Source organism: Cyclopterus lumpus, chromosome 12 (genome assembly GCF_009769545.1).
Source record: "Cyclopterus lumpus isolate fCycLum1 chromosome 12, fCycLum1.pri, whole genome shotgun sequence".
Classification (NCBI taxonomy): domain Eukaryota; kingdom Metazoa; phylum Chordata; class Actinopteri; order Perciformes; family Cyclopteridae; genus Cyclopterus; species Cyclopterus lumpus.
In genome coordinates, this window is record NC_046977.1 from 8014695 (window position 1) to 8038852 (window position 24158).

Below are 24158 nucleotides of genomic sequence, written 5' to 3' on the forward strand. Positions count from 1 at the left end.
ATTGTATCCAAACCCATTAGCTTGGAACAGCCACTTGGATATTTGTACATAGCCTCTCTGCTGATGGTATCGACTTTTTTTTAGCAGCACTATAGCAGAATTTCAAAATAGCCCCTCGGATTTTCCTGCAGTATTTACACTGCTGTGTTTAGAAAGCGGGCCCATGCCAGTATTGAAGTGAAAATAAATAAAACAAGCACAAGCAAACAGCTCAGGCCATCCACAATATCATCCCACCTATTTCTGCATCAGTGTGCACTGGTGCATAGGATTAAGATTCATTCTATAAAATCTTGAATGGTTCTTGGTGGTTGAAATTCATACAGGATTTCAATTGTATCTCTGTCTGTTTGATTTATTACTGGGCCTTGCCATGAAAGTCTAGGCATTTTATTCTCTCTTTCATTCCTTCAAGATGCAGCATAATACTGAGGCAGTACAGGAACAAGGCTTCTGTGGTCTCAGATTGAGGGGAACTTCCCCAAAGAAATAACTGTTGATAAGTTATCCTATTAATACTTCCCATTGAGGGCTATAGCATGATGATATCATCTTTCTGCATAGCTGCCTTGCTACGTAGTTAATTCCATAAAAATGTGCAACAGAAAAACTGAGACAAAAATGGCAACAAGCATGAAAATAACAGAAATAACTATTCTCATTTTAACACATTTCTTTAACGTTTGTAAAAATGTAACTGCTTTAAGGAACTACTGCTGCAACTTCTGTGTTAGCCACAAATGATGTTGGCAGGGCACATAAATCCCTCGCTACTGATTGGTTTGGGTAAACAATTTAATAGTATTCCCCTAGCCACCATAATAATAAAGTAATTCACAAGTAAATGTCAGACTAAATCAAAGATGAAATGGAAATTCTGTCAAACGATACTGCATATAATAGGAATTTAATCTTTTCAGTGTTCTGTTGGTGTGCTTTATGAGCTCTTCACCGGCTAGCTATAGCTAGCAAGATACCAAAGGACAGACTGTTCAAACTGTGTAAATGTCATGCTAGATATATTTTGAATGTAAACCTTAATGTCATCCACATATCAATATTCAAAGAAAGATAATATACACTAATAGACTAATTGATGAATAAAAAAAAAAATCAAACATTAATTCAATGAAGTCCACCAGAGGCTGTGCGTTATTGTGTGTAACTTCTGCAAAATCAGCTTTTCAAGAACTGATATGTTGACAAATGGGTCAACACAACTTAACCTTTCCAATGACTTGTAATGTAGTTTATAAATATGTTATAATAAGTTTATTATAATAATTTTTAAATATACAAGCAGTGTATTCTCTGCATATCTTACTGTAGTAGGCAAGGCTCAGTAGTATGTCATTTGTTAGTCATGCAGCATATCCCTGTTAGGTTAAGGGCAGCCTTAATGATGTTTTTTTTACCAGGTGTTTGCCCTAATGCGTTCATCTATCACTGGCAAATCACATGAGCTGGACAAATGAAAAAGCTCCCGCAACATGTTAATCATGAAAGCCCCTTGTTGGTAGCTGTGACAAGTTGTTCTACACAGGAGGCAGTTTCCAAAATGCAACGCGTATGGTTATTCATAAACCCTTCTGGGCCACATGGTGATGCAGTTGTAATAACATTTACTTACATCCTTGAAAATATATCTTATCCTAGATGAGATCATGCAGCACTGTTTCTGTGTGGGAACACCATGTACAGAATGAAAGGGAATAAGTCAATACTGTGTGGGAAGACAAAATCGCTTCACAAAGTCATTCATGGGGGAATTTCCATTATTGGATCAAAGTCTCCCCCAGTCCTTGCAGCTTGCCAGCATTTTTGTGTTGAGGCCCGCGTGGTGCACCACTATCAGTCAGCTGAGCATGGCTCCACAAAGAACAGTGTGGCAACGATTTAATCAATGACGTCTCAGGAATGTTCCATGGTCCTTTGTAAATAATGTATGCTAGAATGCAAAATCTCAATGTGTAGGATCATTTGCTAATTAATTTGAACAAGATAGTATAAGCCAAATGAGATCATCATGGATGATCCCCCCATCCACAGTCATTTGGCTCATAATGTTGCTCAATTTGGCTCAACCGTTATTGTTTCTAAATAGTTGCAATAATCATAATTTTAGACTTGGATTAATGCATTATGTCCAAATGTTGTAAATGTTCGTACTTGTATAAGTGACTTATAGGAGATATCACTCACATTCTTGTGAATGATATTTCTGGAATGCCTCGGGAGATTCTTGTTTTAATTTTGCACAAACGTCCACTTCGACCCCAGGATCAAATACTTCAGTGGTCAAGGGCCATTTACAAATCTATCACATTGTCGTGAACATGATATTTCAGGAATGGCTGGAAAACAATTCTTCAAATATGGCAAAAACATCCCCTTTGTGGAAGGAAGGAGGCATACAACCGTAAAGCATGGATTTTCAATATGTCAACCCTACATGAATTATCCTGATGTTAGACTTCCTCACCTGTCTTTCACACATACACATGTAAGACAGTGGAGTGAACAATATATACAACCCAGAAGCTAATAAGATGCATTTGCACCACTATAAATGACTCTCTTGCAGTGATTAAGCATGGAAATACTCTGCTATTTCCATTGCTGTTCTTCTTTTTTAATGGTTGTTTTGATGGATCATTATGTTAATGATAATCATAGCAATAGGCCATTAGCATAAGCACAGCTTCTGTGTCACAATGTTATGTTACAATGTAGCTTTAGAAGTAAATAAATTAATTCAGATATTTGGAATTGGTAAATGACCTTGCAGAACTAACTGTAAGCAAGCCTACAATTAGTTGTACCTGTGTAACATCGGGGTCATGTTAGCGTGAAGCTGCCCAAACTCAGCTGAAGGTTGATGTATCCATTCCTTTGATTGGTTGTTTGAAATGGACATTTACCCTCTCGAGTGTTGATGTTGTTGTTTTGTATCCTTTTCAACCAGCAATTGAAGTATTAGTCAAGTCATCCCGAACAAACAAATGGTGGAACAAATGACTAAAAATAAAAGGTTCATTCTTCATCAAAGCAATACAATCGATGCTTTCTTCTCACAGTGGCACCAAATACACATAGCTTATTCCTTGAAGTTGTGTATTTCACAGGGTCCATGAAAACAACATACATCTTGAGGGGAAAACACAAATTCTCAAGTTTAATTTGAAAGAAATCTTAATTTAAGTCTTTGTTTCAGATACAGCTTTTGTAATGTCTGCTCCAGTCCAACATTAAACTAAAATAAAACGTGTCATAGAGAGCATCCTGTCCATGCTTCCATTTCTGGATTCATGAGTTTAGGTTACTAGTTTTCAGATACAGGCAAAGCCAAGTTGATATACTACATTTATTTTTCCTATTTAGTCCTTTCATCTAAATATGTATCATGGGAATATGGGCAAGAATAAAAGAACAAACTTAGAACTAGATCTGAAACATGAAGCGAGTGAAAGATGACACACACGACATGATAACTGTGGAGTGAATGTGAAGGAGGTGAAGGGAGTACTGTATGGTAAGCCCCATGGCTGCTCAAGCATTCAGTGGAAACTATAGAAATGGAATATTAATTAAGATTAAATAATAATGGTAATGTAAATATATATATATATATATATTTAGACTTCTAGAACATAGAATTTTGATTATTGTATCTTTATCTTTATAAATGAAAACCTTGAAGCTGAGAAAAAAGCGTATTTTAGGGTATTTATTTGAATTTATTATCACACACTGCTTAGGCCTGCCGATATATGACCTCAAACTATTTTAGCGCAATTGTATTTACAATTGTATTTACAATTTAATCATTTAAAAAAAAAAAAAATTCAGCTCAGTAATTAGCCAGAATATAGCCAGAAATTAGTCATCAATTAAAAGAAATGTGCAATTAACCAAGATCCATCATTTGTCTTTTACAAGTTAAAGCACCGGAGATGAAAATATGAATAAATAAGTGCATATTATTATGCAATATCATGAACTATAATTAAGTGATACTGCTGTATGTTCAGTGCTTTAAATGCCCCCAAAACACTGCTTTATTAACACTGTGCAGATGTCTTATTAGAGACTGCACTGCTATATATAGATAAAATAATTATTTGGGCCGTTTTTTTGTTGCGTTACAGCCAGTGCATCCTTTACTTTTTCCTTGTAAAATGCTCTGTGCCACACTGTTGCCCTTTATGACAGCATCTTGTCTGCTTCAAATAAAGCGAGCGTATTTCGATAACACTGACATGTTGATAGCTAGGTGTAACAGCTACATTTAGTTTGTTTCATCATAAAGAGGTGTTTGTGTGCCTCAAGTTAAGAGAAAATGGCACAGGCTTTTTGACAGATATTCATGATTCTTACCACAAGCTGACAAAGGTCAAGCTGTATCTGAACAACATTGCCTTCTGAATATGTATTTTATTTAACTGTAAGGACTTTGATTCAGTATGAAAGGAGGACAAAGGTGAACAAAAAGCCAAGTTCTGTAATTTACAAAATGTACTGACACTCCTGCTTTTATTATCTTCTGGTGTCATTTCTGACGCATCCGAGAACATGTTGTCTCTCGGTCCTGCTCAGCCAGTTTCCCACTCAATTAGTTCGAGATTGTCTTTCAGCAAAACTGCGCTGCTCTTTCCTCTGGGCTGCCACACTACCACTTTGAATGTCTGTCATGCCCTCTCAAGGTTTTTAATCTGGGCTTTAGTGCTAGGATCAACAAAGTGCCTGTGGTGACACACTGTATGATGGTCGTTTCCTGCCCCTGTCAGAGCTGTAGGGAATATTCACTCAAAGTCAATACTACCCAATTCTTATTGAAGCAGACAACATGCTGCCTGGAAGGTGTGCTGACATGCCATAGCAACACTTTACAGCCAATGTGGTTACACCTTGTAGGATGAGTCAAATAATTGCTGTCTAAGCAATCATGCTCAACATGGAAAAGTATTGTGATCATATTTGCGATATCTTGGAATTATAAGACATCGTTGTCAGATTTATACGGATGTATTCACGACAATGCTGTATGTATGAAAATGCACTTTGTATGATTATATGATGTGATATACATGTTGGCTTCATATAGGGGGACTCCATGCATGGCAGGTTTTGTTTGTATTTGGGAGTTGATATTTTTCTGGGTGACTAAGAATGATGAAAGGATTTTAGGTAGCTTTTTTAAATACGCAGTAACAGTGCTGTGGATTGTCTGGTTAAAAAAACGCAACGTGAATGTTAGGTGATTTGTCAGACATAGATATGTCTAGCTGATTTCTCAATAATGTAAGAGAAGAACAACTTTGCCATCACAGTGGATGCGTCACTGCAGCCAAACAAACGGACCACAATCTGACTTCCTGCCGCACAAATCGGAAGAGTGATTTTCGACGCAACGGCATGCAGGGTGGCCACCATGCTGAGAGGTTGGGCTATTTCATGTCACAGCTTAATGGCTTGGTGGCTTAGTCGCTTGGTCCATCTTGCTCCATTACTCCCTGCAATATTTCAAACTGCATTGGATTTGTTACACAATAACATTAAAAAAAACACCTTGAATGCTTTTAATTTGAAGCAGTGTCAATGGGATGTGGATTTATTCATGTGACACAGCTAAAGTGTTAGGGCACCGGACAGTGACGCTGGAATCCAGCGCAGGAATATAATGAAAACTACGATACAGAGAGGTAATTACTGACTTTAAATTACAATGGCTACCAAATACTAATTAAAACATGGTTCAATCAGATGGATTACAACTTCAATGTTTAGCAGCACCGTTTTTTTTAATCTCCTGGTTACCAGCATGACCAACTATTTGAATTGGCAAATAGTTTGGTTCAAAGCATTTCAGATTAATTACTGTTGTCAGATTAGTTTGTCTTGTTTATTTCTTTTAGCATAGTGGTGCAGTTGAATTGGCATAATTAATACATGATGAAGAATGATTTGTTACACCCTTGAAATTGTTTTCATTCTGCCATCCTAGTCATACATTGCATTTTAATTCTCAAAAAATGCCTTCCAAGTAATTTAGCTAATCAAGGTTTTTTTTTTACAATTTCAATGATTTATTTCCTGTCCGTGTTTATTGGACTAAACTGGGCTGTGATGAACATTGGAAAGGAATCAGATGCAATGGTGAGAGCCCAGGGGGATTTAACCAGAAGAAAAACAAACTCCTGTATCATCGAGGAAACTCCAAATGCCAAAATGTTACTCGTAAATACATGAATGTATGTGTGTGGGAATCGATGACTGCAAATTACGAGGATAATTAAGGAGTGTACAGTACGTCCTATGGGCCTCCCAAACCATTAAATGCTTCAGCAGATGTAAAAGGATGACAGTACCATTTACAGTAAGTGTTTATGAATTAATTACGTATTTATTTAAGGCCCTCCATGTCCATATCACGTATTCTGTACTTACTGTAGCTCATAGACACTTCCACAGAAGGAAATGTAATGTACCCAACCTCCCACACACGTTACTTGACCACCATAAAGCAATAATCACCCAGGTTCCCATTTTGCTCCTATGCAGCTGCAATGCCATTTATCTCCTCTTAACTTCCCTTGAAAGGTCATTAAACCGGTCTTGGAGCTGTGAAGTAAAGCACTGAATCATGTTGCAGCTTCCATCTGGCATGCCTAATCTGGGGCAGAAGGGCTCAAGTACATATGGCTGCCATATGAAGTTTCATATTTAAATTGGCAGTGACGAAGCCATGAGGAGGATTGAAAAATGAATAGCTATCCAAGAGTTTATCCGTTCATCCAAGATGGCAGCACGAGGATACAGTGAGAGAGCATGGGCAAAGAATGAAAAGGGAGACATTTTAGTACATCTGCTGCAAATCTGACAGTGTCTCTTGAATGTTTGCTCCAGATTTCAGAAATACCTGCCAAAGTGTGGTTTTTATACGGCTAGATCATGGAATATCCCCCCCCCCCCTCCCCCCACCACCATCCCCCCCGTCGGATGAGAACTTGTGTTCTTTTTTCCATGTTGAAGAGGCCTTCCCTCAAAGGAAGAAGGAAGGCCCCTGCAAAATCTGCCAGAAAGCATTTATATATTATACAATTATACATTATATACTGTCATAATATTGGCATTCGTTCACTCGTTTGATAGTGTAAATGTGTAAATTCCCCTCTTCTTAGAAAGAAGCTGTCAAGATATTACTTTTGAAATGTTGGCTACTTTATGAAGTTGTGTAATCACGCAACGGCCGACTGGCCAAAAGGAATTCAACTTTCAATGCTAATGAAGAGTGCTGAATAGAGCATTAACAAGTGCTGCCGTCAAGCCGCGCGCAGGCAGACTGACACACTGCTGACTGCGTGTCAGAGAATTCAAATTAACTATCCGATGATCTATTTGAGGGGACCCATATTCACGGCTAAATCATTCATTAGGACTTCTTGAGGGCTGTGAGGGAAAAAATTTGGAGGATGAAGCATTTATGAAGATGAAGCTTTTATATGTGATTGTAGCACTTTTGGGTCCTAAAACAACGAGATCGACAAACCTTTATAATGTTTTGCTGTTTAAGATGTGAAATGTCACTTAGCTGCAGTAAGCTATATACAGTATAATAGGAGCTTGACATGTATGGTACTGTATGTGGCTGAACAAGCTCCTAAAACCTCTAGTGTGTTTCTTGGTTTGTTTTGTATGGCAACAAAAAAAAAGAGTTATGCGGACATTGAATCTATGACAAAAAAACTGTTTCGCGACAGATATTTTACTTATTCAGTTAACTGATTCAAGGAGTTAATCTCATTCAACTCGAAGTTGTAGACTTCCTTTTAATATCAGTGTGCGTATTCTTTAAAATGTTTCCCTGAAACATCACTTTTTATCACAAGAAAGGAAGTCAGAGCATCGGAAGCGGATTCAGGATTTGTGCACAAAAACAACCTTGAGGGTCTATCTCAAAAAAGGCATTCTCTTCTATTTACATACTGATAACAAGGAAAGTAAAATCCCTCTTTCCCTTATTGTATTGTTACGGTTTATTCTTTTCAAAAAGTAAAGCAAAACCCCATTCGATTTCTTAGAGATTTTAATGTTCTCTTGCATTATCTAAAAAGCCAAATGAATAGCTAACATCTTCTAAACATGGATGGTGTGTATTGCAGACATTTTTTAAGATTGGATGAGCATTTATTAAACAGAAATGAGATTTCAATTAGAGCTGGCTTTTAGGGTGACATTATTGAGATGATAAAGAATGTTGTTTGTGCATCTAGCACAAACAAAAACCCTTATTATCGCGATGGATCTTTTATTGCACTTTAAATCACACACTTACTGTAATCAAGCTCATCGTTCATATAAAGTCTGCATCATTACACCTATCTAAATTCAATCTAAATCCAATTGTGAGGAAATGCTTTTCAAACTAAGTTTGGAAATTACATTTCCCCCCCGTCTAAAAACAAAGCCATCTCAGCAGTGTGGAGAGTGTACACCACGTTCGGCATCTGAATGTTTTCAGGTAAAAGTGTGAACATATGTATCACATATCCAACTGCAATAAGAGATCAGCATGCAAATACTCATGTTTGATAGTGCTGTGTGAGAATGTGCACAGTCCATATGGAAATAGAAACATTTCTGTGATTGTCAGAAAGAACAGATGGTAATACAAATTGCAGTTTTCAACTTAATTTGCATTAAATTATGCCTCTTTTGACTGAACCAATACATCAGAAATCCTCTTGTGCTGTGTATAAAATGATACATTGAATTACATCCAAGAATGGCTTTTTTTAATAACAATAACACAATTTGTATGAAACTCTCTCACACAAAGACACCTACTTGCATGTATACCTAATCGCTGGCTTTCAGTACCTTGGTATGCCAAGCATTAGCCACCGACTCAATAACATAGTGCCATCTTTTTGCATTTCAAGAAAACCCAAAGGACAGTGATATGTGTTTCTTTCTGGAACCCTCAGTGAAACAGAGATGCCTTTAACATCTGTCTGTGGGAATGTCTTCTTGATGTACGTCTCAGTGGGAACAGAAGCAAACATCATGAACATCAACACAAATATGTTCACTATATGTTTTTACAATGACGCTGCAAAGTGCATCTTTAGCTGCAGCAGTAAACAACAAGAGTGGAATGATGGGCAGTTGAGCAGATTGTACTGTTGTACAAGAAAGAGCGTTATACAGAGCAAAAGACCTTGAGAATATTAAATGAAAAACAATAAACATCACAGAACATATAATCCATATTTTTTTTATAATATATAATCAGAGTTTAGTGAGCACAGCTGAATGCAAAGCTTCTGCATCACCTCATTTCAGATGTGTGTCATTTTGCTTTAAAGTAACTTTAGTAGTGGATTTTCAGATCTGCTCAATACATTATTGAATAACTACAGTCTTTATTACTTTATTACAGAATATTATTCATTATTGTTGGGTTAGACCACAGTTTTCACAACCAAATGAGTATTGTTTTCCCTTCAAATGCATTTGGTGAGATGGGGTCGAGCGAATTGTGTGTGTGACCCCTCTACTGTCATTGTTGAGAGCGTGGTTTTACTTCGCTTTGGTGTGAACAGTTGTTTGTTTTCATCGTCAGGGAATTTGCACGTTGGAAGGTGAGGAACACGGCAATCGAGAGAAGGGACTTGATCCGGAACCCCGTGCCGCTCATGCCCGAGTTCCAGCACAGCGTACGCTTGCTGGGCCGCAGACCCACGACTCAACAGTTCATCGACACCATCATTAAAAAATATGGAACCCACATTCTCATCTCAGCCACCCTTGGAGGTAAGAGAGGTTTCATTTGCTCACTTCTACGTTTGATGAACTGTTTTTGCACACGGCGCTAAATGAATCCCACACATGGGCTGTTGGTTGCTCACACGTTTCATATATATAAAAAAAAAAAAAGACAGAACCCTTTCAACGAGTTAAGGAAGACATATTTATATCTTCATTTGTACAAAAGAGTATCACTATCCAATGACCCCCTTATGATGATGCTTTGAAACTGCAACATCACAGCGTTCTGGATTGTTCATTTTTTGCAACAAAGTCGAAGTAAAGCAGTTTGGGGCCATGTTTCTCTCCAGGGTGATGGAAAACCTCTCCCACAGCAAATATTCAGCTACTTTACAAGAGGGCAGGACAAAGCATACTCCATACATTTTCACGAACCAAATGACTTTTTCTTCTCAGCAAGATAAGGGCAATTTAAAGTGACCACAGTTAAAGATTGGTTGAACCATTTCATGAGACATATTTGCACCAGTGCAGCACTTGCGTCCATAAAACGAAGCCAAGTGAACTGCATTGATGAATGGGGTAGCAGCTTCCAATCCATTTACTTGATGATAAAGTGAGTCTGAAAGTTGTGCGTCTGGCTAAACGATCGCAAGATTTAAGAAGCTACAATTTTAATCAGATTCACGTTTGTAAAGATGATAGTAATTGTATGGTTAATGTGATGAGTCTGCTTCATGAGAAATTAATGCAACCGCATATACGACCTGCATTTGAATATTTAGCGATGGCTACACACAGGTGTGTGGATTTGTCAGCTGTTCAAGGTTGGTGACTTGCACAGGATCGACTCCACTCTGTCTGAAGTGAAGCACAACTCTATGCTGAACAGGTACTCCACCTCATCTGGTTTAAGTGGATTTTACAGCAGGACAGGGACCCAAAACGTTCATCAAAGCTACGACAGGACTATCGTAATTCCACATGTAACTAAAATCCATCCCCACTGAACACACGGGGACATTTGATCAGTGAAAAGGCAAGACAAACTTGAACGGACGAGAAATAATGTGAATTCTCACAAACGTAAACACCGTGGAAGCGAGGTTTTAAATATAGAGGACTCACAATGTGTGAGGAGTGATCAGTGTGTATCTCAGACAATACATGTACCTTATTCACCACCATATGTACTGCTCCAAGCAATATTGCATGCAGATAAGAGCATAATGAAATTAGTAGTTTTACTTTTTACATGTACATGTTGTGCATATTGGTTAGAAAGACCACCTGTGATAACAAAATGCTGAATCCAGGATGCTTTAGGAATTCATTTTCTGAATCAGCTCCCTGAATGCACGACACAGCTTTACTTCCATTCGCAACACACCAAGACCATTATAGTTGTACATAATACCGGAAGATAATCTACTTCATGAGTATTTACAGAGCTTTCAGGTAGATGGGAGAGCGTGATTATCATATGTATTGCTCTGATTAATCTACAAGCGCCGACTCATTAGAGAAGAATAGCAGAGCACATTTCATATTAGAGAAGCACTTTTAGAAACTAGCGTGCACAGATACACAATTTCTTAATCAGAGAAACAGAAACGGTTCATTAATGTTATGAAGCCTTTTTTTATGTGCTCCTGTTCCACCAAGCGGTTGTACATCCGTCCATCCCTCTGTCCGTCCAACCGTCCATCCGTCCATCCGTCCATCCGTCCATCCGTCCATCCGTCCATCCGTCCCTCTGTCCGGTTCTCTGTCCCGTTCTCTGTCCGGTTCTCTGTCTGTATGTCCGTTTGTCCGTCCATCTGTCCATCCCTCTGTCCGTCGGTCTGTCCGTCTGTCCGTCCGTCCATCCATCTGTCCATCCCTCTGTTCGCCGGTCCGTTTGTCCGTCCATCTGTCCGTCCGTCCGTCTGTCCGTCCGTCCGTCCATCTGTCCATCCCTCTGTCCATCCCTCTGTCCGTCGGTCTGTCCGTCTGTCCGTCCGTCCATACATCTGTCCATCCCTCTGTCCGTCGGTCCGTTTGTCCGTCCATCCGTCCGTCCGTCTATCTGTCCATCCCTCTGTCCGTCGGTCCGTTTGTCCGTCCATCCGTCCGTCCGTCTATCTGTCCGTCCCTCTGTCCGTCGGTCCGTTTGTCCGTCCATCCGTCCGTCCATCTGTCCATCCCTCTGTTCGTCGGTCCGTCCGTCTGTCCATCTGTCCATCTGTCCATCCCTCTGTTCGTCGGTCCGTCCGTCTGTCCATCTGTCCATCTGTCCATCCCTCTGTTCGTCGGTCCGTCCGTCTGTCCATCTGTCCATCTGTCCATCCCTCTCTCCGTCGGTCCGTCCGTCTGTCCATCTGTCCATCTGTCCATCCCTCTGTTCGTCGGTCCGTCCATCTGTCCATCTGTCCATCTGTCCATCCCTCTGTTCGTCGGTCCGTCCGTCTGTCCATCTGTCCATCTGTCCATCCCTCTCTCCGTCGGTCCGTCCGTCAGTCCATCCGTCCATCCCTCTGTCCGTCCGTCCATCCCTCTGTCCGACTGTCCATCTGTCCGTCCGTCCGTCCATCTGTCCGTCAGTCCATCCGCCCGTCCCTCTGTCCGTCTGTCCGTTTGTCCGTCCATCTTTCCGTCTGTCCATCTGTCCATCCTTCTGTTCGTCCGTCCGTCCGTCCGTCCGTCCGTCCGTCCGTCTGTCCGTCCATCCTATTCCTGTGAAAGCAATATCTCAGAATATCTACAAAATTGCTACAACTATCCATTTTGGACTCATTGTTAATTAGAATTGGGTGGTCAATTGTCAATGTGACCTCACTAAACATATTTTTGGCCATTAGTTCATATGCTAATAATGACAATTTCACACAACTGCCTAATTAATTAAAACTCTGAAGTGATGACATTTTGGACAGACATAGATTTAAAATATTACTTGTCTGGTTGCCGTAGGCTTACAACCACAAGGTTTATTTTGGGATTAATAAACCACAACAACTAAAAACCCTGACGCAGTTGGGAAATATATTTTAGTCAAATTACTAAGTACAAAAACTCACTGTAGAAATGAGAAATAAATGCCTCTAATTGATGATTTCAGTATTTTGGATGTGCTTCCCAAAATAAAAGTAAAGCACCCCTGCTGTCGAAGTCTAAATATAAATGGCTTCTCCCTCGAATCTCGTATCTTATCTCGGGCTCTGAGGGACACATGAAGGCAACTAACTGTGATTTATTTGCCAATTGCATTTTAAAGATATAATTAGAATGATTATTTGCTTTTAGTCAAACTCAGTATTATATACACATGAAAACCAGCCAAGTAGTTACTCTAGTTGTGTAATAGGAGAGTTGTCACATTGTAATCTCACAATCAAATGCCTTTAAAAAATATTGATAATGCTGTTATCATGTTTTTCTTCTCCTTAGTATACAACTGTACAAAGCATAATTGGAACTTGGACCTTAACACATGCTAACAATTGTTTAATTGGGGTATATTTGTTCCAACATTTAACAAGAAAGATCACTCATTAACAATGAGTGTGGAAACTATGGTTAATTTTGAAGACCTTTTTTAAACAAAAGGATATGGATATCCTTTGTATTAAGATATTAAGAAAAGAGTCAATCCTAATTGTCCTGTTCTCTTTATGAATAATTGCAGAACAAATTAAAACAGCTATTTTATGTTAACCTATACATAGATACCCAGAACCATTGATGCTTAAACTGTTGGCAGAGAACATAAATCCAGGAGGACATTTCTTTTATTTAAAAATCTCACAATCTACTTAATGTCAGACAAGGTGGTAATAATTGAGCTAAACGGTGCAGAGGAATATCAGGTGTGAAGGGTTAGAGGTGCAATGTCACATCCACTACTCTGCAAGGTAATTCATACTGAGACACTCATTTTGGAAATTGGAAATACAATATTGGCCTGAAAGATAATATGGAGGTAAAATTAAATTAAGTTTGTCTCAGTTAGGGAAGATGCCACTGCCACAGATGAAAACAATGGGGCAAATGAGCCACAAAAATTATCCCGGTATCGTTTTCAACCACAGCATCCTCCTTGATCTGATCGTATTCCATCACCTTATATTTGTCATACATGTCTTGCCTTTCATTCAGTTTTAACCTCTGCCTCTTCTTATGTGCCTCTGAGTTATCACCATATTATCTATAACCTTGAGGCCATCTTGTTTTAAGTTATGGGTCAGTACACTCTTATCTCAATCTTGGGATTGCCCATTAAAGAACACAGTTATATGAAGCAGTAAATGTGCACATCCGTCTAGTGATAAAGTAAGAAGAAGAGGCTAATTCTCTCTTTAGCGACCTACACATTCCAGTCTCCAGCTCCATTCTACACTTGAGAGGAAAGAATCGAATGCTCCCTTTCGCATCCAACATAGAGTAGAGTGGTCAAGTGTGAAGAGTCCCATTAAAAGGTGTTCTCCTCTGAACTGAGTGGAAATGGTTCTTCAGAAATGTTTTTTTCTTTTCTTTTTGCCTAATGTTTTTTGTAATACAGATAATGTGCATTATTGTGGGGATGGTGGTTTTCTTTAAGTGCCACGTACATCTTGATCTAACTGAGTGAAATACTACTGTCTGAGCTCATAAACTCTTAAAAAAATATAAATCTTAATGGACATATTTGGGAAGCATCAAGATAAAAGCCGCCATCTCATCTTACACGTCTAGCTCGTTATTTTTTATTCTATTTTATTCTGCCATATATCACTTGGATAGTTTGCTGTTGATATCTGATTGATGGAAAAGTGACAAATACACAGCGTCACAAGCATATTTAATTCTAACAAGTCCACATACTTGAATTGTAAATTAATTCAGCTGTCAGGGCGTTCCAAAATTCCGATTAATCTTGAATCTGTTTTGGGATCTGACAGGTGTAGTGTTCGACCGGTAGTCGTGGTATGGAGCGATGTTTACGAGTGGGTTCCTGATGTCTTTGTATTGTGAATGTGTAAAAGGACACACAAACACACCCAAGATCACACAATATACCGTCCTGCTGCTGGTTGTGTTATTCCTTTGACAAACATCAGGCGGGTAGCACACAAAAGAATGTACCAGACTCCTGTGTTGATGTCATGCACTCTTTATGTCCAACCATCATTTTTTTTCCTTTTCCATAAGACTGCGACAGTAAAACTTTTCACTTCCTTTGCAATTGCCAATTGACCGACACTGTTTAAACAGCTGACCGGTGCTGTGGTTTTGTGGGCGAGGACACTCTCATTTAATCCTTTCCGCTGAGTATGTAACCCCCGTCCCTGAGTCCATTTTTATAACAAAAGCCTTTGAGTTCAGAGGAGTATTACTTTTGGATTCGAAAAGTACAGCGTGACCTTTTTCAATGAATCTTTTTGTTTGTATTTATTGTTCGTTGGCTTCTTTTCAAGTCAAAAACAATGCTTTCTGTGGAGCCTGAAAGCTCTGGACACCGTGCTCAGAGAACAGCGAAAACCTTCTGACAATACCCGTTGTTTATGTCTGGATTTATGGAGATACACTTTACTGAATCTAAAGGTTTGTATATTTTTTGTCTGCATTCAATGTAAAACATGATCATATCTGATGTGTATATACAATTATAAAAAACAATAATAACACCAGATTTAGCTTAAATTAGTAAATTGGACCATGTTAATTCAAAACTCTATCTCTAGGAGTTATTAAATGTGTGTAAATAAAAAGCTGTTGTAATGTGAGGAAAAGGAAGATTAGGATGTACTTTCTCTTGACATTACTGACTGACAGCGTCTGCTAAGGATGTTTGAAGAAATAATTATAAATCGCCTGCTGCCTTTCAGCTGTCTGAACATTTTAACTACCTCGTAGTCAGGTCTCTGGCATATGTGGTGTCTTTGGGCAATAAGGGATGTGTTTTCTGAAGTGCAACATAGAAACTGACTGCGACCTGGGTTCACGCTGTGCATGGAAAACTCAAAACCGTGTTGTCTATAAATACAAGAGGATGGTACTGACTGCATAGGAAGAAAAGTGTGAAGGGCAGATTTGCATTTTTTGCCACATGTGTCATCCCCTCTCCTTCACATGTTTGACATGTTTACAGTTTTACACTTGGAGTGAGACTGCTGCTGTTTCACTGTGAATCCGGTTGGTATTTGTACAGAAGGGCCAGAGCATTTGGGTCGAGAGCGAGAGAGGAGATGCATATGTGCATGAAATTGTAGGAAGAAAAATAAGCTGTAAAGCCAATACAATTTTGAAAAGGCCTCTGGTTGACACTGATAGCTCTGTCAGCACTGTTGCCTTTTATTTGCGCTGTTAGCGTTGTTAGCTGCCATCCACCAGCTCAGCCGTCTCCATGTTAAGAGCCTTGTGGAGGCACGAGATATGCTCTCAATTCATAATTTAGCACCTCTAGGTCAGGCAGACCTGAACCACAACTAACCGACTAGATTGAGATTTCCACATGGAGGAGGGACTGTCTTAGCTGGGAGAACTGATTTGCCCTCGTCCTCCACAGCGAATACACATTCTTTATGGCTGGATCGGAGACCTTTTCGCTGCAACAGTCTCATGCGTTTAGCACTGAAGAGGAAGAAGTAGTTTATTGAAATGCCCTGTGGCCACTGAAGCCTGAGGCTGGGGTCCATGCAGAACACTGGCTGTTCCTTAGGTTGTGGTGGAAGGCTGCCCTGTGTAAGCTGTCAATGATACCTCTTTTGCCACGAAACTTTAGTAGTCGCTGTTGTTCTGCTGCCAACATTACAAGCACAGGGCACAATTGGGCACTGAGAGCATGGCTATCTCAAAGCAACAGCCCCACTTTTAGAATATCTCTTGCATAAAGCAGGAACAATCGTGTTATAGTTGAGTAGAAAAAATTGGTGATAATAATTTCTCTACAAATTTTAATGAGTGTATGCAGTTATTATGTTCATTTGAGAAAGTATATGTTTAAGGATATATTAATACATCAATGAGTGTTCATTTATCTGTGATGTTTATCATATGTTTTCTCTTTTAAGGTAAGAACAATAAGTGTATAGTTTATATATATATATATATATATATATATATATATATATATATATATATATATATATATATATATTGCCCTGCTTGGGTTTTACTGCTCTCTGCTGGTTCTGAAATACACGTGATATCTAAAACATACACAGTTTAGCTGCAGAAAATAATAAAGCAGGATATGTTGTAACACATTCAATTGGATCTGTGAATTTATGCTATGAATGTGGCTTCTAAGGGTATTTTGAAAAAAAAACAATTCAATTAGCGACAGCGCAGTTTTACCATTGTCCATAAAGTGACCCACACATGTACCATTAATATACCAAATTGAGCACTCCCAGCCATTCTATAAAACCCTACTTGCACTCCTAACCCTCATTGACATCCACCTGCACACACACACTACAAAGGAGAAAAATAAGAAGTACATGCGTAGGAGATGCCTTTTCACACATCCTCCTTTTAGGTGAAACAGTTCATTGTTTTTAAATACCTCTCCGCCTCAAACACTGAATCTCTGTGTGAGCTGATTCATTCTGGCAGAGTGCCAGCAAGGCGCCCCGTGATAATGTAAAACAATGTATTACTTACAGAAAGGTGCACGCAGATGATTTTTTTAAAGCCACAGAGGTTATGGTTTTTGCCTGACCAGAAGCAATAACCACTTAGTGTTTATGTACAAAGGACCTCCTTAATGCCACACTAAGTCTCAATGGAGATTTTAGAAAACTGGGCAGATCAAGGGCCTAATGTAGGAGTGTTACTCCTGTGCAGTAGTGTAAGTCAAGTGTTTGTAAGTAACTTTGCTAAACCTTGAGGGAGAGAGAGCATGGTACCATCAGAGAATGGGGACTCGTCCCCTCAGTGCTTGTACTCTAACCAGGCATGAGACATTGGCCCCGACTGCCACCCACCCCTAGTCATGGTCACCACAAGTTAAGTGACCAATTCCAATGCAACGCTGGGGGCCAAATAACCATTCACATCACTAGAAAATTGAACATATGTGACATGCTCGTGAATGAATTCCAGGCATATGGTTTGCCATTTGAACAGTAATCTTCAAAGGCAAGTTTGTGTGAGCTTGCGGCAGCAAATTGGTGTTTGCTTGTTTGCTTTGTATGCGTCAGTTTCTGCTTCTAGGAATGCGAGATGTGAAAAATAGGATGTGTAAAGGATGAGCAGCTCAACCCTTATAAACGAGTCAACAAACACATGATATGCAAATCAGGGAGATTGTCTGGTGCTCTGTAAATATTTGGCCCATCTACTGATTAAAGTGTTGTTTTGTGGTAGACACTTACAGGAAGGTCAGTGGTTCACTCTAATACAATCTCCCCCACCCTGTTTTCTTGTGGACATTCAAACTTGACATACAGTACATACTGTGCACAAATACAGTGAGGCTGCGTGTTATGTGCTTTCATTTATCACCCCTCAAATATTAATGCTGGGCATAGCACACTGCATTTATAGAGAGAGATTAGAGACATGCAGATTGTTTTGTGTGCATTCACAGTAGTAACATTTTGACAGGGGAGAGGATTTTTACTATCACTTTACACTAGAGGTGGTAGCACGACCTCTTTACCTCAGCAAATGAGTACGAAATTACACTTTACCCAAATCTGCAGCGAACTATCTCAGAAAACACAGCAACAACAACACTAATGGCTCATTCATTGGCTTAATTCTGGCAGATAGTTATGCCAGCAAGACACCAAACAGATGGTTGTTGATTTAAGGGACAACAGCTTTGCTATGTGGAGTATTCTTCTGTGGTTTAAAAGCATCGTTGGAAACAATCGAAGCAGAAGTATTCAGTACAAAACAGTGGGAAAAGGAAAAGAAAAACATGTTCTACCACCTCTCTAGGCAGTGTTAGTATCACCAGACAGGGTCAGTAATTTGATTAAACCATGCATGGGTAATTCTTTTTTTTTTTTTCATCCAGTAGACAGAGAGAATAAAAACAGTTGGACTGTGATAATCAGGGAACATGCCACAAAATGCCACAGGACATAACAACAGGTGTAATCCTATACTCATTCAGATTTGACCAATTTTCTCTGCACTAATTAAATATCTGCAATCGGTAATGTTATTTGGCATTTGTCTTTTTCATATTCAATTTGACTTTTCTCTGCCTGGGGTGGCTGAAAAAAAAGGAAAATACCGGATGTGATATATTTGTTCTCCACGGGATAAAATTCCTGTGGTATTGAGTTCAAAATCCTATATCCCTAGACCTCTCCTGGAAATAATGCCATCCCAATAGGGGTAAATCTGGGGACATTTCCGGGGATGGTGCCAGCTGGGGATAAAGCAGTGAATACAGACACTGTTCCTGGAAAACTGGGGCATCTGGTTTCTCAAGCTAAAACTGCTTGCCTTGGTATTCAGACCTCTGACTTATCCTTAAGAGCTCCATTGGCTGCTGAGATAACGGACCATTCGCAGATATCTACAGTACACTCACGTTATTTATTCACTGAACCTGAATCAAGATCATTTCTTCAATTGAGACCTTAAATACTTTATTTTTCTCTAGCACTTCCAAGAAAGTAAGTATGTATAATCCTAATCATATGTCCATGTCCTTGTGCTACCTGTAGGAGAGGAGGCACTGACTATGTACCTGGCCAAAAACAAGCTGGACAGGAAGCTTGTCAACGCTACTCAGAACGTGGAAGCCCTTCATCAGCTGGCCTCATCCTACTTCATTGACCGTGACGGCACGATGAGGAAGCTGCATGAGATCCAAATTTCCACCAATGCCATCAAGGTCAGTGCGTATTAAACATGTACACATTTATTGAGTAATATTTCTGAACGATGAAACACAGATGCGCGACCCGATAAATTATATTTCTTTTGATATGCTGGGTATTCATTTTACAAATTGTATTCAGTCAATGATATACACACACCTGACAACTGGATTTCAGAATAAATACATAATGCTTTTTTTGGACAATAATATGTATTATTATTATCATCGATACCTTTTTCAGTATTCTTTGCTATTTCACCTTAGTTAGACAAAACAACGTAGTAGGTTTCTCTGAGCGCCCTCCAACACAAACTGTGTACATAATAAGTCCGACAAAAAAATATGTATTTCCTGCTCTTTTTTTTTTTTTTTAGGCACGGAAAGAACACTTTCACGTTGTGTCTCGTAAACTGTGATCCCTTAAAGTACTGTCTTTGTATGCCCTCATTCCTCATAAAGATTCCTGGCTACAGTGTAGAGCGACTTCCACTTCCACTTTTACTAATGAGAGACAACAAATAAAAGAAAGAGCTTTCTTTTCTGTGAAACAAAAACAGTGTACGCAGACCAGTCCCCACCAACCATGTGATTTGAGAGGAAGATAAACGGCTCTTTCACATCCTCCAGAGACAGTTGGCAGACTATATAAAAGAAATAAATGAAACTGCAAAACAGCAATATCTAGAAAAGTGCATCCCTATAAATCCACATTAGCATACGTTGTGAGGTAGCATTACACAAATAAGATAGTTTTTTATACACAAACACATTTCACAAAAGTACTCGAGCAGAGGAGTAGGTATGATGAAAAGAAACCGATGCTTTTACAGACCGCAGGATATGCAGGATATGAGCAGCTGCATTGCAATACATTGATGTACATACTGAATGGCAGTCTCTGTGATTCTGATCACATCCTCCCTGTATGTGTATTCATCACATGCCAGTGTCATATGAGCGCCGATTTAAAAAAATGTGCCAATAGAAGTTTCTGAAAATAAGTATACCGTGAACATAGACAACAGGAACCGGGACAACAATTAGCATTTAAAAAAGATAACCCTTCGAGTTGTTTTTTCTTTCTGTTCTGGCTGTCAGACGACTTGGGGAAAAAAAAGCTAAGCTGCGTGAGTCTACTGCCTGCGACTGCTTTCCAGTTGTGGTCATTCACATGCTCATTCACCCAGGGACATTGAGGTGAGAGGGCCTGGTAAAGTAATTGTACAGTATAAATAACATCAAGTAAAACCACACGGGTCACAGTTTTGGAATATCCCTCTCTTGTGACCGTGTTTCAGTAATTAGCCGAATGTTAATTATTGTCTCAGGTGATGAGGGAGGTGGTATCAGCTTGGAATAAGGTTTAGCTTTAAGACTCCTGCAAATACAGAGCTGGACACAAAACAACTCTCTATATTGATTAATTATTTATAATAAAAATCATAACATTTAAAATAATAATACTGCATTGAGCTGGGCTCTACGTCCTGCCAACTGGACTTGCCCTTGTTATCACATTATGAAATGGCAAAGTAAACACACGCAATTATTGCTGCAAGCTAATTATTACAGCCACTCTCATAATGTCGGAATGTAATTACTTATTTATCATATCTACCATACATTTCGTCAAATGCTTGCTCACAAGGTACTAAAACAAAGCAACAACCAAGGCCGCGCATAGCTCCTGACAGTGAATCACTCCTTTACCAAACTGGCAGGGATACGCATTATGATTCCATGTGTGTACCTGTATGACAAATAAATAATACTGGCCTGGACAACATTCCCTGTCTGCTATGACCTTGGTCGTATGAATCTAGTTCGCAAGGCAATACATGTGCCGGAATGAAAGTTGGAGTGAACCTTGGTGTGCAGCTATGCTTCTGGAATGTTTTGTTGTGTGAAGATGTCAACTTGATTAACAAGTCAGGAGCTCAGCAGCAGTTACTGTTTGCTTCTATTATGCTCCCAGTATAGCAGTAGGAACCCGGATAACCTAGAGGAAGCAAGCGTTGATTACTAACTCTGAAATGTAACCGTCTATTTCTGGTATTATTCTACCAAACTATGTTAACTTACAAGCAAACATTTTTGCAACACACCTGCAAATGAAAAAGTTGAACGCATACCACTTCATACATGTCACTCTACCTCACAATCAGAAACACAAAACACAGGAATGGACAATAAGGCAGTACAAAATATTTTAAAATGAGTAAGTGGGAGAAGATAGATTAAATAACACACAGTGGAAGCCTCAGTACCAGATGGGCTTTATGTTGAGATGAAAACAGAGTCAGAGGAACGCAGAAAGCCATGCTCCAGGTAGAATTGTGTTACCTGCCACATTCAAATTTCAGCTAGACTGAGTGAGTTAGCTGATGTGGATTTCAAGCCCTGGTGAGCATGTTTATTTAGTGGTTTTCTTCACCGATTCTCCAATCACACAATTCCTGGCGGAAAGCAGATTGCAGGAGCAAAATAAGGTGCACCACAGAGAAATTGGAACGCTACAGGATTGTAAAGACTGACATCCTGCAGCAGTGCATCACCTCCAGTAAATATCCCAATAACAATCACCTCCGGTGCTGGAAATATCACAGTAAAGAAAAGATCATTTGAACTTTACTACTTGAGTCTTGCTTCAGACTTTTTTTCTGAATTTACAATGTGGGCCTTCAATTGATGTCCAGCATTCTTAAAGTAATATGACAGAAAATGTTGGCCTCAATGACATTTTGACATGTGGTTAAATATGTGTCTGATCTGAGGACTGGGAGTTTTATCTAGTTGATATAGTGCAGGACAAGAATGTTGGTATTTTTCACACATATTACACTGTTAGCATTAGCTTCAAAATACCATTTGAATGTGCAATAATGCCATTACATTCTCAGCTGAGCACTATCCAAACTGCGTTGTTATTCCACCCAAACGGCTACTTTGTTGCAGTGCACAACAGCAGGGGTGCAGGCTTCCTAGAGAACTACAACGATCCATGGAAACTAATTTAAACGTATCTCTTCTCTCTACATCACCAAACATCCTCAGGACTGCCCATTCTGCCATTCCTCATTCCATGTCTTCATCCAGGGCAACCGCTGCACTCCTGCAGTGGGTCTGGCAAAGTAGCATTCATAAAATTAATTTTAAATTACAGTGAAATTTTTTAACTGCATTTGATAGCAATGGAACGGGGAACGTGTTACTGTTACAGTGATTTGCACGACAAGTATGAGAAAGGGAAGTATAAGTTAAAGTTGAGCTTTTGCTTTTTTTTCATTGCTCAATTTTTTAAAACAGGTTTAGTATTATGCAACTTTTTGCTCACATGGTAGGATAATGCATTTTATTTCTTTGGAAGGATTTACTGGCTTCCTCTTGGTATAGTTTTTGAATCGTGTTGATATTTTCCATAAGTTTGAAACTCCCACATGCTGCTGCCATGCCCACACGTCTCCAATACACCCACCAATGCTCTACCTCCCTGTCTTCATTCAAGGAACACCTTCTTAGCTTTTAGTTGTTGTGAGTGACAAGTGGATTAAGGGGCTCTGGCATATGAGACTCCAGGTAGCAGGAAGTCAACCATGACAAAATTAAGCAGACCTGACAGTGGTTGCTGAGTCAGTTTCTGAGGAAAGGAAGGCGGAAGCTGTTGAGAGGAGAGTGTATCCATACAACACACACAGACACACACACACACACAAGGTTACTGCAAAGCTGAATGGACTGCATGTCTGCTGATCAGGGCCGATGGAACTGAAGCAGATGTCAAGAGGTGAAGCTTTGAGTTTCGAAAATGGGCTGGGAATGGATTGGTGATTGAGTTAATTAGTGATTTAGTTAATGGAAATGCAGGCATGCAAGATAGCTTTCAGCTATCGGGTATAGCATCCTCTGTGAGTTAGTAAAGACTTGTTTGAAACTCACAATTACTTTCTCTTACTCTTCTAACAGGAAGAAATAGCAATGTAATGTGCTTGCCCTTTCAAGCAAAACAAACATGACTGTGTACACATATAGCATAAAGTAGGTTTTACAGTAGGAATAGTTGCACACATAGCCTCTTAGCTTAGCTTTGTGTCCTCCATTTTAGGGGGGAGGATGTGATATTGGCCTATACATAAGACGTACTTGGTTTAGAAAACCTAGGAATGAGTGGGATTAAGAATACATCATTATACTGGTATAAATGTTGATGATGTCTCTTACATTGAATTAAAGTTTTTCCACATTTTCTGTCTTTAACAATGTACAATTTTAGTCTCAATTACTGACTAATCAAATTGGCCAACTGGCCCAGGGTCCCTGAAAGCTCCAGGTTCAGTGCGTGTCATTATTTTGTTGTTATTCTTTATTTTATTTTTTTACAGCGCAATGAAAAGGTAAAATATATATTGTCCGACTAGACTTTTAGTGACTTTTTTACTATCATAATAATGTGAAGAGGTTACAGTTGTGATGTTATGTCAAAGTAGTCTGTAGCCCTTGCCCAGCCTTACTTTATGACAGTCATAAACATAAACTCCATTCATGAGTGATTGTCGATGCAGTATTATTATTATTATTATTA

At 39.2% G+C, this 24158-nt stretch overlaps 1 protein-coding gene across 1 annotated transcript in view; it reads left to right on the top strand.

The window, feature by feature from the left end:
• Nucleotides 1–24158, top strand: part of brinp1 (bone morphogenetic protein/retinoic acid inducible neural-specific 1) — a 98545-nt gene that overhangs the window by 35390 nt on the left and 38997 nt on the right. The window contains exons 3-4 of the mRNA XM_034547076.1: nucleotides 9626–9816; nucleotides 19422–19591. Coding sequence (XP_034402967.1) covers nucleotides 9626–9816; nucleotides 19422–19591 — 361 coding nt within the window. The remainder of the gene's footprint in view (nucleotides 1–9625; nucleotides 9817–19421; nucleotides 19592–24158) is intronic.